The sequence below is a fragment of the Dermacentor variabilis genome, chromosome 9 (assembly GCF_050947875.1).
Source record: "Dermacentor variabilis isolate Ectoservices chromosome 9, ASM5094787v1, whole genome shotgun sequence".
In the NCBI taxonomy this organism is placed as follows: Eukaryota; Metazoa; Arthropoda; class Arachnida; order Ixodida; family Ixodidae; genus Dermacentor; species Dermacentor variabilis.
Window position 1 is genome coordinate 32,439,982 of NC_134576.1, and position 18,099 is coordinate 32,458,080.

At 45.6% G+C, this 18,099-nt stretch overlaps 1 protein-coding gene across 2 annotated transcripts in view; it reads right to left on the reverse strand.

The window, feature by feature from the left end:
• The window catches only part of Pop1 (POP1 ribonuclease P/MRP subunit), a 56,897-nt gene that overhangs the window by 38,351 nt on the left and 447 nt on the right, over positions 1 to 18,099 (reverse strand). For both annotated transcript variants that reach the window (XM_075704109.1, XM_075704108.1), the window contains exons 2-7: positions 17,829 to 17,919; positions 12,577 to 12,758; positions 11,844 to 12,074; positions 7,382 to 7,469; positions 5,850 to 6,845; positions 47 to 193 (exon numbers count right to left, since the gene is read on the reverse strand). In XM_075704109.1, the coding sequence (XP_075560224.1) occupies positions 47 to 193; positions 5,850 to 6,845; positions 7,382 to 7,469; positions 11,844 to 12,074; positions 12,577 to 12,758; positions 17,829 to 17,919 (1,735 nt within the window). The remainder of the gene's footprint in view (positions 1 to 46; positions 194 to 5,849; positions 6,846 to 7,381; positions 7,470 to 11,843; positions 12,075 to 12,576; positions 12,759 to 17,828; positions 17,920 to 18,099) is intronic.

Below are 18,099 nucleotides of genomic sequence, written 5' to 3' on the forward strand. Positions count from 1 at the left end.
CATAGCACTTTTTTTTTACTAAGAAAAGAATGAAGTGCACATTTACCAGGCCTGGGGCTCTGCGATCTCAGTCGGTTGAGCTCAGCCTCAGACATTTTCTGGGATGACACAGCGTTGCGCAGAAGTGGATCCCACAATGCTGAATCACTTGCCTGTGGAAGCAGAGGCAGCCCGTTGAGTTTGTCTGGCGGACCTGCATAAGCAATTCATTAGTATTCTAATTATTACTACAATACACCATGTCTGAAAAGGTCAGTTCAGTGCTGCAAGAACCAAACTGAGCCAGAAGGATGCACCAGTGCATTTTGTTACACTGGAACTCAGTATAACTGCCAGGATGTTATACTGCATAACTTTGTCGCCATAATACACACAATAGTAGAGGGAGGGCTACGCAGGAAACTAATCTTTTTTTTTCTTTTTTTTTCCAATAGTATCGCTACACTGTCCTCAATCGAGTGTCGAACAATTTTGCCTTTTGGACGTATTAATGGAATAAATGCAAGCCAGCCTACAGAGGTCACTGAACGTCACAGGGACAAATAAATGCATAGCTCACCGCCATCAAAATGAGCGTTAAATGTGCACCTGCAATTAAAATCTGCATCAGTCCATAGGGGTGCGTCCGGTGCACACATGGCAGAAGTAACGCACCACAACACTCTTTTTTTGTCTTTTTATCGTTTCTTTTGTTTTCATTTTTACCTAGCCAAATACAGCACTGTGGCTATCTGAAGCTCCCATATCTTCTCTTTATGACGGTACCAAGATGAGTCAACAGAAAGCTGCACAATCTGCGATCCGATGGCACCTGCTAAACCTGATTTCCTATCTCATTTTTGTTGAGATTTTCAATTGTTGAAATTGCAATTTTCCCAGCTTCCACTTCACATTTTTTTTTAAAGTACTTCCCCACATCATTAAAGATGGAACACTTGAGGATTGCAAAAAAAAAAAAAATCTAAATTTTGATCGAATGAAATCATCCTTGAAGGGTGGCCAGTAGAGAAGGGGTGGTTAACGTCCTTTCTCCCACTACTTACCATGGAAAAACACTGGATGCACATCATCATCATTTACTTGGTTATGTGCACTGCAGGATGAAGGTCCCTACCAACGATCTCCAACCACCATTGTGTCAGCTGACTCTAATCTCGTCTCAACACTTAATCTACTGCCAGCATCTTTGAGGCAGTCCAATTTGGCGGCAACGCGAGTGGAAGTTTCATGAAATTATTGCTGTGGAGAGAAATTCAAGGAGAAAGACGCTCACCAGCAGAACTTTAAGCAGTAGTGCCTGCATTGTAAGCCCTCGGGCATGGACAGAACTTGCTGTCACTAGAACGCTGCACTGCTGATGCTTGTTGCAAAACAGCAATGGCGACATTGGTGGTGTGAGAGCAAGACTTTAAGCCCAGACCACACGTATGCAAGCTCACTCTACATGCCTTGTGCCTTCCACGCCTCGCGAGGAATGGTGGTTTGCATACACAAAGACGTGTGACAGCGTGCACTCACTGGTTTCATTCATAGATGCCCTGGAGGATGCTACTTCGTACTTTGTTACTGACAGTGTTTCAAAGTGTTTTGATATCTATAAACGTAATTGTTATATTTTTATAGCTGTTAGATCAGCACAAGAAGGAAAGACTAAGCACTTTCTTGCATCATATAAATCTTCTTCATTAGGAGTTGCATGTATTGCACGGTAGCTGCATAGCCAGGTGTGCCGATGCGAGGCAGCCCAAGCACGCGATAACAGAGAGGAGTGGTTCTCCGAGATCGCACCGCATTTCGACATATACGAGCTGTGCCGCACTGTCTGCGCATGCGTGGGTGCAGACAGTGGGCGTGCGGATGCAAGCTTACGTGCATCCACAAACGCACATGTGGTCTGGGCTTTAGAGCACAGTTGTTGTTCCTGCAGCAAGCATCGGCGGTGCAAAGGCACATTTACAGTCCGACGTTTTCGGCATGCGTCACTTCTGGATGGGCATGTTGCATCGCTTGTGCTGCGCTCAGAGAATAAAGAACGCTGCACCAGCTGAAATGCTGTCCCCCCTGGATTTCGACGCATGTGCCGTTCGCTGCTCTCTTCGGAGCATGCGCAGAACAATCCCCGACCTGCGTACCGCTTTGAACAGCTGTCTCCGATCATCGGCGAAATGGTGTGGGCACCTTTTTACACCATGCATTGTGGGTCGGTGCAGTTGGTGTGACAAATGCGCGGATGCAGCAAGAGCCATCTCAACATCGGACCGCGTTGGCCCTGTCCGGTTACACTGGCTGCACCATTGCTTCAAACGGTAGAAGGTCATTCTCGCCAACGTGATGCAGTGTGTATGTGCGCGCACTTACTGTACATGCGCCTTAACTGTCAGACAATACATGTGCCTTAACTGAGCAATTTTTAACTGGCTTTCATTATTTCGAATTTTGTATAATTTGAATTTTTGTAGTGTCCCTGCGGAATTCGAATTAACGAGCTTTTACTGTATAAGCATGCATTGTATAATTCAATGTAAAAATTAGACCTCATACTTCTACGTTGCAAAATGTGACGCAGTTACATAGAAGGCATTCCAGATCTGAAACCTATTTAACAATGAACAAGCAAACTGAAACGTTTCTCACAATCGTTTATCAACGTTATCAAACGTTTATCACAATGCCCGAACTTGCGTCCAAAACAAAGCCTGGCACATACTGGACACATGATGGTGCACAAATAATATGCAATTTGACCAACATCAGGTCCACAAGTTGTACTTGCAATACATGAAGTAGTTACTCCTTAGATGGCTTCACAAATAAAAAAAAACAACTGCATTGCGAACCACATAGGGTGAGACTTCTCTGACTGTGCTATTTGCATATCTTCCGCAGTGTTGCCTAAGTTTGAAACAGATTATACAGCATTAAAATGGAGTTAAACCTTGACGTAACAAACTCCAGTATAATGAAATTCTTGGTATAACAAAGCATTCTACTTTTTTTATAACTTAGTATCCATAGAACACCATGTACTTAGAGTCTCAATATAACAAAGTGTGTTTATGCAAGATTGCGACGCGACAAATTTTACTGCCACCACGAAGGAATACCGCACAATAAATAGAAACTTCTGCGGATGTAGCTGGTCACATGGCTTAATTACAAGCGGCTGCTTACGAATGCCATCCTCAAATCGCACACCATGCCACAGCCAGCGACTGCAGAGGAGCAGCATCATGTTCCTTGTACCATTTTAGAAGTGTTTTAGAAGTAATCTGCAGCGTGTGCAAAAAGTGGACATGCTGACATGGCGTGGGATCAGGTGCGCTGACTTCCCAGGTCTTTAGTACAAGAGGTAGTGTTTATTTAGAGTTTTGAAGACGCATTGAAGCGAGAAGCAGACAAAGCATACGCTCCCTGCTGCTGGCTCTTTTCATGAGAGAGCACCAGTCTGACTGCGGGCAAGCTGTGGGGGCAGAGTGGACACGAAAGTGTGGCTGGCTTTGCTTCGTACAGCCAATGCGAAGACAAATCATGAAACTGAATCTTTCACTGCCAACTCTCAAATCCAACAAAGTGATTTTTTGTTTCTCATTAAAAACTGCTTTTTCCGATTCCCCAATTTGGAAAATGTTGTGGCACTTTCCGTGTGAAAAAAATGTAAAAAGGTACTGTACTTATTCACATAAAATCTTGAATTTCATTACAAAATTTTTATACAATGAAGCGAATTCCCAATTTTAATGACTTAATCAGATCGTGGTTTAACCGTATATGTCGTGTTTTTTCTGGAATAAAATGTTGCAAGTCATCACTCATCCCGTGTAGTACAGTCGACCTCCGTAAATTTGGCTACGGTTAATTCGATCCCTACCAAATGTCCCGGCCAGCAGCCATGCATTTCAATGAACTCAAGCTTTTGTTATTTCAATCCTAAAATTCGCCTTCGCTGAATAATTCGAACTTGAGCAGACAGCATGCATGCACTTGACCCCATAGCGTCCTCAATAGCTACACCTTTAGTGGCAGAGTCTGTCTCTGCAAAGCTTAGGGGACAGCGAGTGCGTTGAACGCACATAAAAAAAAAAAAAAATCACCCTTCGAAAACGCCTATTTTTGGTCTGCCCCAAGAAGATTTTCAAGCAATAATGTTAACTCACGATGTCTGATGACGGTATTTATCCAATTCTAGCACGCGGCTTCATTTTTTAAAAATAGAAATTAGATATAAAATTGCCTGCACACTTCAATCGCACTAAAACTGCCTTCGCTGCGTTTGTATGCTTTGCCGCCTAACACTACCGTATTGCGGCAAAGCTGACCTAAAATCGTGAGGCGAAGCTGGCTTTAGGAACCAGCCATCATTGTGCAACACATCTTTTTTTTTTCTTTTGCCAAAAAAACCAGGCACGCATTATACCCCTGTCACACTGGGAGCTTTAATGGCATTAGATTCGAATTACATTCGGTGCAACGAATGCTATTCGACCCATGGTGGTGCTACACATGAAAAATTAATGCCATCCGGTCATGATATCAATATGTAGCGATCCTGCCAAGAAATTTGGGAAGTAGAAGGTATGTGCGAGTGTCTGAAAAGTAAATCAATATATTTTTAAATAAATATGGAGTGTCACTTCACTGAAATAACATGCATATAAAGCTTCTATTTCAGAATTTCTGGTCACAATAAGCCAGGACAAGGCTTAGCCAGCTTAGTAGTCATAGCCGACAAATTGAACACAAACACTACGACTGACATGGCACTGCTGAACGGTGATGTTCTATTGCAGCAGGTGAAGCAGTTAGTTGCTGCATACCTTGCTTTGTACATGCACACAGGTGCCCATTTGTTTGCAGTATGGCCGACTAGTAAAGCGACGGCAACCAGACGCCACTAAGGTGGAGAGTAAAAACATTTTGTGACAACCTACCGTACAGCTTTCCTCTCATTGAACAAATGCCTTCAAACATGCAAAATAATTACCTTTTTACATGAACGCTTCCCAAATTACGAACACTCAATATCATATTTTACCTTGTCTCGGGGGTAGAGAGTACACATTTGCTTCGAGTGTGAAGCCGAATGAGTTTATCAAACTCATTCGATTCTAGTGGCATTAAATATCGCTGTGTAACAGCCGAATAATGTCATTCGATGCTCATGCCATTCAGTTCAAATGGCATTAAAACATCCATGTCATAAAAGCCAACAAGCACTGACACCAAGGAGAACATAGGGGAAATTGCTTGTGCTTAATAAATGAAATAAAGAAACAATAAATTAATGGATGAAAAAACAACTTGGCACAGGTGGGGAATGATCCCACCTTGGTGTCAGTGTTTGTTAGCTTCTTACGATATGACTAATAGGAATTGGGCCCCCCGGTTCACCTCCCCTCTTCTTGATTAAAACATTCAGTGTGACAGGGGTACTGGATTTCTACTGTTTTGGACTTTAATGTTTCTATATTAGTTTACTACTTTGGACACATAGAATGTGGGCGCACGTTTGATGCAAGGACGCCACAGAATCCGGCAAATACTGCCAAATGAATCAGCAGTATGTTTTGGCGTTTTTGCTGCACTTGTTGAATTTGACTTGCCAGATAATTCGATCAACTTCGTCGTTATTGTCAGGGTCGAAATAACAGAAGTTGCCTGTGCTGCGCTCTTATTTTATCACTTTTCTGCCGTATACCAAATGCAGTTCAACACACCTACCCAAATTTTCAGTTCGATTCTGGCATCTGCACACTTCGTTAGACAAGAATTGATCCAACTTTTAGTCCTAACTCTGGATAACGCAAAATCTGCCATCAAAGAATTAGATGCCAGCGTCATGGGGTGCTCACAGTGGCCAGTCACCTTGGTCTTGCAGGCCGGCAAAAGGATCCGCGGGTCCCTCACAGTCCGCCCCAGGACACGGGGAAGCAGCGCCGACTCGCACTCGGCGCCTTCGCTTTGCAGCCTCTCCCAGGCTGCCTCCTGTGCCTCCTTCTCCTCCGCCCGCTTGTTCCACCACACGTCCGTCTCTGGTGATGAAGCTTGCAGGGATGGCACGAACGTGTTGAGCACAACTCCCGTCGCAAGCGGCCCCGTCAACGAGAACCTCACCATCTGTTCCTTGAGCTGCACCATCGTCACCGAGCCGTTTGTGTATACAGGCAATTGCAACACCTCGGCAACCGATGGTGCATCGTCTTTTTCCAACTCTGCATTGGCAGCAGCAACCGTGAAGGCTGCCTTCTTTTCTTTGGCTTTCCTTCTTTTCGGTGACTTCGCACGGTTCTTTGTCGCCACCTTTTCCTGTTTCTGCGCTCTGTGGGAACTGGTCATCGATGCCTTCCTTTGAGACTCTGTCCTGTCTGCAGAAACTGTTGACTGCGCTGATGGCTGGTTAGGTTTGATTCTCTCCTTTGTAATCGGGCTATCCTCTGCGTCTCCCATTGACTCATAGTTTGTCGCAGGCGCCAAGTCTCCACACTTCACATGTTGAAAGTCACCAGCTGTAGCTCCTACAGTGGACACTTGAATGCCACTCTCACACTTTTCGCTAACACCACTGCTTTGGACTTTCACTATCGCTGCATGTGCGGGCATTGCTTGCACCCTTCGAAGACCAAACAATGCCACCAGTTCCTCAGATACTTTTCTGTGAATGGTGGGGTGCACCCAAAGCCACAGTTGGCGATCACCTTTCGCATTGCCAATGCCACTCTGGTTAGCAGGGGCACGCCACAGAAACTTCACTGGTCCAATGGCACCAAATGGGTAACAGTCACGGTGGTACAACACAACTGTGCCTTCCCGCGTTCCAGGGAGGTAGGACTTGGCTCCAAATGTAAGACCTGCAGCAGAGGAGCGTTTTAGTACCAACAATATTGACTTCAACACAACTGGTAGCACAAATGAACAAAGGGAAAGACTGTCCTCCACTCTACTCTAGAACAACACTGCAAAGAAAACTCAATACAGGTTTCTCAGAAAGGAAAACCTTGCAGTTGGAGACAAAATCGTTCTCGTCCGAGGACTGAACATGGGACTGAACGTGCTAGCTGCTCCCAGAGCAATTGGGGCAGCCGTATGATCAAGTTTGTCAAATCTCGGTTGTGTATCCAGCTCGAAGGTGAGAGCACCTGTAAGCACTCCGAGCTGCATGGCGCTCTGTATTAACCAGACAAATGTGCCCCGAGCGCTCAATTTTGACCAGCCAAATGTAAGCTAAACTGTGAGGTCGCTCGAAAGCGACCAGTCAAATGTACTATATTAGCAACATAACGCGACAATCACTGAACCACCGCCACCGATCTGCTGACACAGGTGTGCAGTGTAACATTCCCAGAGCTTCGCACCACACAAACCATAAATGAGCTGTTGCACTAACCTGCGTCTGCGTTTGTCACAAGAGCCAGCTTGGAGATGAGCTCTTCTGCATTGCCAATCAGCTCGATGCAGTTGTAGTATGACAAGTCCTGCGTAAGCAAACAAACAAAGTGCAGTTGCTTAGCAGACCTCAGTAATAAAATGTATCGGGCCAGTTGGGCATATGATCTTCACATAAAACTGCACAATGTAACAGCGACAAAAGGAAGGCACAAAAACGACAGACACAAGCACTCTCTGTGCGTTTCTTTTTCTTTTTTTGTGCGCATCTCGTTGTTTACCTGAAGCTAACCTCAGCAGTTTAGAGGGAAGAATAAAAGCTGCCAAAGAAACATCAAATTTGCCAGAATGCATACACGATAGCTCCGAAATTCAAAAGAGAAAACCCATAGAACTTATGAATGAGAGATTTTCAGGTTCACAACCGCTGTCTGCATCGCGTCCAGCTGCTGCGTGAACACTAGCGCCAATAATTTAGCATGCATGAAGTCAATGAGCGACTTGATCGACAACAATGCACTTCGCATGAACATAGGGTATTAGTGTCAAGTACGGGTCATTGTTAATCTTGTTGCTTCCATTGTATAACACTGCCGTCTGACACGGCAGTGATTGCCCCGTCAGAGGCAGCTCATAATGCACAATGAGGCAGCACTATCTGCACTCAGAAACTCCTCCATCGAAGGTTTAGCTGCTTCATCATCACTAGTGACATGCTCCCAGAGCTCGGCAATGTCAGCGGCTTCCATCGTGTTGGTTCCACTATCATGGGGGCGGTTTTCGCCCTGGCGCACAAAGCCCGCCTTTTCTGTTGGTCAGCATGGCGCCTGGTTGCAGCCGTCATGATCACGGCGCTCCTACGTGAGCTCATACTCTGAGTCTTGCAAAACTTGCAGCTTCATCTCAAGTGACACAACATTCCGCTTTGTCGGCGCCATCATCAGCTAGGCTGTCCGCTGCTGCTTCCGCGGTACATTTCCGCACTCGCTGAGAAGGGGCAAAGGGCAGGCGGCACTTCGTTTCTAGTTGTTTTCCCCCTCTCCTCAAGTGTAGCATGATCATGGTTGAAGCGGCTGGCACCACCTTGTAGTGAACTGTGCCAACTAGCGTTGCTCTCCGTGGCTTTTGCAATCAGCACACAGGCAGGGCGCACTGCGCGGTTAACGGCAGCAGATACGAACTCATGCAGGCAAACGTATCACCCCGTCTCGGCATTGTTCATTTAAGGGAAACCTAGCAATGCAAATATCATGATTGTTCTGCTTGGAAAACACCGTCCAGAAGGCAAAATTTTGATTGTTATATCCAACATACGGTGAATAATGTATCATTATATACAGTCGAACAGACTTAAAACATATTCAAATGCCACGAAAATTCCATAACCGATAATTGTTATAGCCAGCTTGCATTAAAAAATCTAAATATGGGAATGGCAGAGTTGTGAAATCTTGCCATCTGCCGCAGGTGTCCCGTTGCCGTCATTTCTTTCCAGACAAAGTTGCTGATATATTATACCTTGTTTGAATAGCATCTGAATCACTGTGTGCTCGCATGGGCTACCACCACGAAACGTAATCTTCGTGCACTTCTTCAACTTCAAAAACGAGCACTTTGACATGTAGCAAATGTACCTTATTTCCATTCTACTGCGCAACTTTTTGAAACTTATAACATAGTACAGGTAACTATCCTTTATGAATACCGGCCACTGCATTCTTTTTCCTTCGTCTCTGAAAATTCCACAACATTTTTAAAACAAACGTCACGACTTCAATGTGAAAGAAGTGATGCGCATACCCGCAGCTATGACAGGTGGTTAGCACCGTACAGGCGTACAAAATACCTCATGCAGTCGCTGAGATACATACCTTCACTGTCAAATAAATTTGGGAAAGAAAATGCTATCCTAAGTACCTTGACTCGAGAACAAATTACAGTGTATTTCTGTAAACATACTTTTGAAATCTGATCTTTGTAATTAATGTAAATGTGACCCATTGTAATTGTATACCCTAATAGATCAGTGTTTCATATGTTGACTTACTGCTGCCATGTGAGGGCCTTCTGGCACATTCCAGCTGTATGTTGCAGCTTTTCGCCTGGACGACCCTCAACAAGTTTTGTTGGACATAAAGGATTTGATTAATCTTGGAGAACTATAATGGAGGGGAGGCCAGTGCCTCTCCCCACTACTTTCCTCCGTCCGGCTGCTTATTGTACTCGCTCGTTTAACTGCTTCCTGGGCACTCCGATTGCTTGTAACAAGCCACGGCTGTCGGCATTGAAGAATGGCACTGCTTAACAACTGCAAAGCGTTGTCACGGATGGCAAGCGATGTGCAAGCACCGCCGAGGCAACGCTCTGGTGGTCGCACTGCATTGCACGAGAAAACCCTATGTCCGCTAGCCTTGCATGCTTTACATGAAGCTTGCAGACATCCTTCTGCACGGTATTCAGGTGCTCCACATAGTGCAGCGGAAGGTTCCTCGTGAAAACGAAGCCTCGGAAGGATGGAATCCGGGTCTCGTGCGATTGTGTTGAGGCAGCCTGCCCTACCGCGTCATCGCTGCCGTCGTCGCTATCCGATGCAAGCACGTTTGCGACGATCGCCTCATCGGTTAGCACTTAGTTTCCAAATCTATAGCTGTGCACTTCCTTTTCACCGGCAAGGTCGTGCATTGCCGATTATCAGCAGGCAGATCAGCCATCTTCCATTTCGGTGGCGAGTCAAAAGAGGCTGAGAAACCACATGGCCAGGAACTATTTCGACACAACCAACAAAGATGAACACAGGCTGTTTGCAGAACTGCGCTGAATGAGCAGCCAGCGAGCAAGATGTGGGCAGCGCAGTTGGCACGGTCCGTTCGTGTTTCGGAGGGTGGGTCGGCGTAGAGCTACGGGCACAGCCCATTCGAGTTTGGAAGGGTGGAAGGGCGACAGGAGAGAGGCGAGCGGAGAAGGCTGGGAAATGAGCGCTCGGCGGCCGATGGAACAGCAGGCCATCGTGCAGCGGCTCGAATTTCTCGTTTTCTTTTTTTTTTTGTGTTCAAGGATTTCACATTTCACTACCTTTCGGCTCGGACACTGAGCAGCCAGACTTCATCGTTATAACTGATTATGGGCACCTGTGCATTGTAGTAAACGGGTTATTTCATCATGCAAGACATACAAAAGTTGACGGTGCAGCAGCTTCTCATTGTTATAACTGATACATTGTTAAAACGGTACCATTATAAGCGGGTTTGGCTGTATGTGTTCTTTTCTCGTAGGCCTAATGTATAAGTTGGCACTATTATGTCAACTCATCATTATAACTGATATATTGTTACAGTGATAAACCTCGATATAACAAAATAGGCAAAATTGGGAATCTGCTTCGTTATAGTGAAATTTCGTTGTATTGAAAGTCGACCTTTCTGCAAATAAGTACAGTTGCCAATCTATTTTTCTTACGCAGAAAGGGGCCGCAGAATTTTCCGAATTATCGGGCAGTCGAAAAAAGCAAATTTGAATGAGAAAACTATTAATTTTCACGCATTTTTGAGTCGGCGACAAATGATATGGTTTAATGCCCATCAATTATATCTTCACATCGGCAGTATGAATTAAGTGAAGCCAGTCACACTTTTGCGTGCAGTGGGGAGTGAATGCTTCATCTGCCTGCCTCTCAACAGCTCGTTGTCGAAACTCAAGAATACACAGCCTCCAATACCAAACGTGGTGGCGCAGTAAGACAGCTTACCTGACTGATGTCACACCATCTCCCTACGCCCACTCATTACACAGAGGCAGATTATCTCTAAAGTAGGGTGCCCGGATGCTATGTGCTCAGCAGCGCTCACAGCCATGTAGCCATGGCCCAGACGGAGACCAACTTACCTCCTCACCTACACCCCCCCCTACCCCACCGTGAGCTCGCTCACCTACCCTTCTTTCCCTCTACTCACAAGGGAAGGTGGCACTTGAGAAGCCACCATCTCTCTTGTCTCAACCTGGCACACTTTCACTCGCACCTAAAGCACAAAGTGCATGGGGCGCAATAGGAGCTTATCGCACTTGGAATTTATACAGAATGTGATATGGCTCCACTTCAGTAGTGGCTCTTGCGTCGCAGTGGCTGGTGATTTGAAAGGTGTGTTTGCAAGCGGCTGCTTGTAATTCAACCATTTGGCCATCTGCGTCTACGGAAGTTTCCATTTATTGTGTCAGCATTCCTTTGTAGTGGAAGCGAAATTTCGTTACATTGAAATAGCATACAAACATACTTCGTTAAATTGAGGTTCTAAACACATGGTGTTCTATGGACAAGAGGTTATGAAAAGTTAAATACTTCATAATATTGAGAATCTTGTTATATGGAAGTTTGCTATATCGAGGTTTAACTGTACGTGGTATCGCTATAAGTGGACTGCACTGTATATGACAAAGATGCCACATGCGAGCCCTGAATATGTGCTTACATGGAGCAAGACATGCTTGGCACTGCCACGATAGGCTGCTCGAATGCCCTTGTCTGTCGGGTGGAGCGGCACACGGTAGCCCCACAGGTCGGCCATCTTGAAACGTTTGGCATGCCAGATGTGAGTCTCGAGCCAGACGTGGCGCCGCTGACGCCGCGCATACTCTGCCAGCAGGTTGCGTGGCCGACGGCGGTGCTTACGGCTGGGACGCTTGCCCTTGGGTGGGTCAGGCTGCAGTGGGGCAATGTGACTATAAATGAAATGTCACTGCAAAACAACAAAGCCCCAATGGCTAACAGCCCATTCAAATAGTCACATCTGAGTGTTCCAAGCAGGTAAGTTGAACAGCAAGGGAGAATAAGTTTCATGAGATGAAGGTTTCCCGTTCACCCAAACATAGCACAAATGTACACAGGTCTCTTGCAAGGTTTCACAGCTCAGCGAAAAACCTTTCTAATTCTAGGAAACAGACCAGGATGAATCTTTCAACTGTGAATTGTTGTTTACAAGAAACCAATGTAGGCTTCCTGTTGTCCTATATTCAGTTGAACCATTGACCCTGCCCCCTAGCCAATATTTTTTAAAAAGGGGCTTAAAGGGTTCCTACCTTCATTTAACACAACTAAATGACCAATCGAAAATGTCATGCAACTGTATCCATAACATGTTTTAACGTAAATCGAACAGCATAGTTTTCTTTTTCTTTTTTGTCTTCTTTGTAGTTGTTACATGCCTCGTGTGCAAGCTTTTCCTGAAGGCGCTTGGGCAGGCGTCTCTTGTCGTGGCTGACTGTACGCCTCCGCATGTGCCGAGGCACCTGCTGCGAGATGAGCTTCGGGTACTTGCGCTCAACATCTTTCACGAGTGACGCGATCTCGTCTGCTCGGCTTCCCAGGAATTGAAACAGCTGCACCTCTGAAATGAAAGGGACAGAAGCAAAGAACACCACATCAACAAGTATCATGGCCTAGAAGCACAATCAATCCAATTTTAATGTTGCCTTCAGGCATGCACATCAGTGTCCTGGTCAGCCTAAACAAAAGGGAGTTTCTTGGGAACCCTGTAGTTGGCGAAGCATAACCAGTAGTGAAGACATGTAACAGTACATAAAAATGCATGCTCATGGATGTATCAAAAACTCAATGTTTCTTTCAAATTGATGATGCTCTTTTCTATCAGAATTAAAACCAAGACTGACAAATATATTGGCTTAACCCTTTCAGCATCACTAATGTATTGGTATGTTTCTGCGTTTCTATCTCGCCATGGTCCTTTTAACATTCTTTTTGTCAGACAGAAATGTGAGGACCACACCAAGAGCATTTGTCATTATTCGTGTCACTTTTTCATTTCTGCAAAGCCAAAAACAAATCACTTTATTCATTTTATAATACTGTTACAAAGAGGAAGCCCATTGCACAAATGTATGTACAACTATTTACATGGGGAAAAGTTTGTATGGGGAAAGATCGCGCAGGCTGGTACAAAGGTCACAGCTCTAGGAGACAGTGTACCACTTCCTCTTCGTCTCCCTCTTGCGCGCACAGTCCTGTCTAAATGTATCATAATATAACCTCCGAGAGCTGAAGCGCTGTCCCGGCGCTTCTTAGAATGATAGTGAAGTGGATGAAATGGGTTATGTGGACTAGTGAAATGGGTCATGTGGACATCAGTTCGTAGCTGGGAGCAGGACAGCATGTCTTCAACTGGGGCGATTTTGTCATTTCAGGGATCTAATTGTCGCAATACATGGTAGGGCGCAGTATAGTGTGACAGCAGTTTTTTGGACAGGCCGACATGGCGACTTGAAGTCCACAGATGAACGAGATTTCTGGGAGAGAACTGAAGGTTCTGGTGGCAACTGTCGTAGCAAGTCTGTTGTGACACCTGAATCGTTGCAAGTTGATCACAAGCAATTTGGCGAGCCATACGAGCCCGTCCAATTGCATCATGCGCGTATTGCGTGGTATGGCGCGACACCGAAGGTAGCAAGGTGTCAAAAAGCAGAGTGGGATGGTGACCAAACCAGAGGTAGGGAGGCGAAAAACCGATGGTATCAAGACGTGATTAATTGTATGCAATGTAGGACTAAGTGCGATTCCAATCATGATGGTCTGCTGAAACGCACATAGACGTCTCTGTAAGGGTGCGATTCAGTTATTTAGTCAGTCTGTTTGTTTGTGGGTGATATGCAGTTGCGAGCTCATGTTCACTGGAGCATGAACAAAGTATGTCTTCAACAACTTGGGACAGGAAGTAGCGGCCACGATCTCTCAGCAAATGCCTTGGTGCGCCATGGTGAAGAATCACGTCTTGAAGTAAAATGTCTGCTACATCTGTAGCACAGCTGGTGGACAGGGCACGTGTAACAGCATAGTGCATCGCATAGTCTGTGGTCATGGCTATCCATTTGTTCCCTTTTATGGATGTGAGGAAGGGGCCAAGAACGTCCATGTTGACATGGAAGGCTCCATGGGAACATAGATTGGATGAAGGTGGCCAGCAGGTTGCGCACATGGCCTCTTTCGATGTTGGCAGGGGTCGCAAGCAGCAATGTAATGTTGCACAGAGCGGTAAAAGTCTGGCCAGAAGAAGTGTCAGTGAACTCTGCCGTAAGTGCGGGAGATGCCAAGGTGTCTGGCAGTGGGTGCGTCATGGAGCTCAGCAAGAACAGTAGAACAAGAAACAAGAGATGACAAGAAACAACTAGCAGTAAATCTAGTCCATCAGAGCTGATGTTGCATCGATAAAGAACATCGAGCACAAACATTCTGGTTGAGCGATCCGACTGTCCTGAAGTCAAGTGATCAATGATCGACCGGAGAGAGTTGTCCTTTAGCTGCTCGGTAGCAATGTCATGAAAGTCAGAAATGGCCAGAAGGCAAATGTCGGCATCCTATTTGTCGTTGTTAGGAGGATCGATGGGATGACGAGACAAGCAGTCGGTGTCCAGATGTATGTGGCCAGACTTGTACATCACAACGAAAGAATACTCCTTAAGGCTGAGTGCCCAGTGACCAAGGTGGCCAGTCGGGTCTTTCAGTGATGATAGCCAGCACAGGGCATGGTGGTCCGTGATGACAGAAAATGGGTGGCCAAACAAGTAAGGGCGAAATTTAGCCACTGCCCACACCAGAGCAAGGCACTCGCGCTCGGTGACAGAAAAACTGCGTTCTGAAGGAGACAAGAGGCGACATAGGCAATAACGCACTTGACTCCATTTTGCTTTTGGGCAAGGACAGTACCTATGCCATAGCCACTGGCGTCTGTGCGAACTTGAGTTGGTGCAGATGGATCAAAGTGACCTAATATTGGAGGCGTTGTCAACAAGCGGAATAGGGTATAGAAGGTGTCAGCTTGTTCACGGCCCCAAAAGAACAGTGTCCTTTTCGAGAAAGTCAGTCAGTGGCTGAGTGATATTCCCAAAATTTTAGCAAAACGGTGAAAATAGGTGCATAAGCCCACGAAGCTGTGCACATCTTTTGCTGAGCAGGGCACAGGAAAGTTCTTGACTGCGTGAATCTTATCAAGGTCAGGATGTATACCGGCAGCACTGACAAGGTGGCCAAGAATGCTGACTTTGCAGGGTCCAAAATGGCACTTAGAAGAGTTAAGTTGAAGGCCAGCTTCCCTAAAGACTTCAAGAATAGCGGCTAAGCGACTCAGATGGCTGTCAAATGTAGGGGCAAATACGATGACATCGTCCAGATAACATAAGCAGGTGGACCACTTATAGCCCTGAAGGAGAGAGTCCATCATTGTTTCTAAAGTTGCTGGGGCATTACGAAGTCCGAAAGGCATAACCTTAAAATGGTAAAGGCCGTCCGGTGCAACGAAAGCGATCTTCTCATGGTTGAATTGATCAGTCGAAATCTGCCAATAACCAGATCGGAGGTCAATTGAAGAGAAATACTTCGACCTGTACCTGTGAAGGCAGTCGAGAGCGTCATCAGTCCGCAGGAGAGGGTGCACATCCTTTTTCGTTATCTGGTTCAGTCGACACTACTCAATACAAAATCGCCAGCTGCCATCCTTCTCTTTGACCAAGACAACCGGTGATGCCCAACGACTTGAAAAGGGCTCAATTACACTTTTGATTAGTATCTTGTCTACTTCAGCTTGGATAACATGGCGTTCTGTGCGAGACATGTGATAATGTCGTCGGCAGATAGGGCTACTGGCACCGGTGTCAATCTTATGGGTCACAACGGAAGTCTGTCCCAGCGGGCGATCCTCAAGAAAGTCACGATAAGACACCAGGACGCAACAAAGATCCACAGCTTGTTCGGGTTGAGCTATCATCTTCGAAAATATGCTGGGATCAGACATTGCGGAACTGACCGAACAGCATGTGGCTGCAGATGAGCACAGAACATCTAATACAGAGATGGCGGTATCATCGATGGGAGAAATGTTGCCGAGCGACATGCCTTCGGGCATATCTTGTGTATGTAAACCAATATTTAAAACAGGAAGAAATACGCGGTTATTGGCGATAGTCACAATGGTATGAGGAACGGCACTGTGAGTTGCAGGAGGTCATTAACATTAGGAGTCAGCACATAGTCGCCGTCAGTAATAGATGGGAACCACATCAAAGGCATATACATGCAGGCTTGGGGCGGCAACCGTACAGGCAGCTAGAGTGGGAGGAGGCTAGACTGCATGGCAACGGTGAACAACGGCACCATGCAGTCGTACCATCAGTGGCTTGGCTTGCACCTGGATATGGCGAAAACCGCCGTCTGGATGAGAGTTGTTTGAGAACAGCATCAAGGACCAGTGGTTGCGACAGTATCGGGCGACGTGACCAACGTGGCGAAAATTGAAGCAAATAGGTCGGTCATCCGGTGTTCACCACTCTGCCATGTTGCAAGTACTTTGAGGGATCCATTAATTTTGAGCATGCACGAGCGAAGGACGTTCGGTTGGCTGGGAACTGGCCATGGTGCAAACTGATTGCAAGCTAATATTGGTGAATTCCTGGTGCACAATAGCCTAAAAAAAGGGTAACCACATGAGCGCATGTATTGTTGACAGGTCGGTACAGAGCCACGGGACACATGGCTTCCAGGTTATGATGCACAATCTTCGTCAGCTGCTCTGAAGGCTACTCCTGCCGCGAAGGAGAGTCCTGTCGGTCTTCACAAACAATGAAGCCGTATTGGGAAGCCGTGCAAATGACTGATAGATACAGCTGCTTTTTAGCTGCTCGAAACGCTTGCACTCCCGTGATTATGTCATTAACCGAAGCACAGTTCTTACAAATGAGTAAATTGAAGGCGTCATCAGCGATATTTTTTAAGACATGCCCAACTTTTATTTTGCTTGCCATAGGTAGAGAAAATGTTCGGTTTAATGCATCTTACACACATTAACATCAAGAACTCCCAACACAAAACATTTTTCCTTAGTAGATACTTATAGTAAATGTCTTCCATAAGTGAAAATTGTTTAGGCTCTTGTTATTGTGTTGTCAATTATTCTTACTTATCGGAGTAGGTCCTGTATAAACTTGAAACAAGCAATAGGTTCCACTAATGATCTACACATGTTGAGCCTTAAGTTATCAGAGATTTCACTTGGAGTATATAAATCATAACCGCCATAATTCTCAGCTTTTTACAAGTATGCATTACGTGATTATTCTAACTGAAATGTTCTATAAAGAGCCCAATTCATTTTACTTAGCATGCATTTGCAAAGGTGAGAGAGACAACTAAAAAAAAAAGTTTCACGCATGCTTTGCCGGGATTTCAAAAGCATACGAAGGCAATTTAAAGACGACATTTTCCATTTACGGAAGTTAAAGGACACAATCGAGGCACCATTCCATGCATGTAAGTAGACTTTCTCAGTGTGTTGCTGACGTAGTTATGTTTCCAAATCTTTGACCTTGTTTATTGGAATCAACAAGAACACTTTACAAATCTGCGCTTAAGAACAACCATTGTAGAGTTCGAAGTGAAAAGCGTTGACACATACCTCGTGGCACCTTCACGTCTTCTACCTCCGAAGCATCTTCTAGACGTGGCTTCTTGGATTCACCACACGCTTTGCCATCGTCAGCTGCTCGCTGAAATGACATTCATTGCCGGGTCAGTAGACTGAATAAAGTGTCCCGTTGAGCAGCGAATTCAGATGCAAGCTTTACGCGAACACTCGATTTGAAAAAAAAAAAAAAATACGTCCCCGCAACAAGTACTTGAAGGTGAAGCCTCCCCGTGCGACCAATGAATTACTCACATAAATTTAG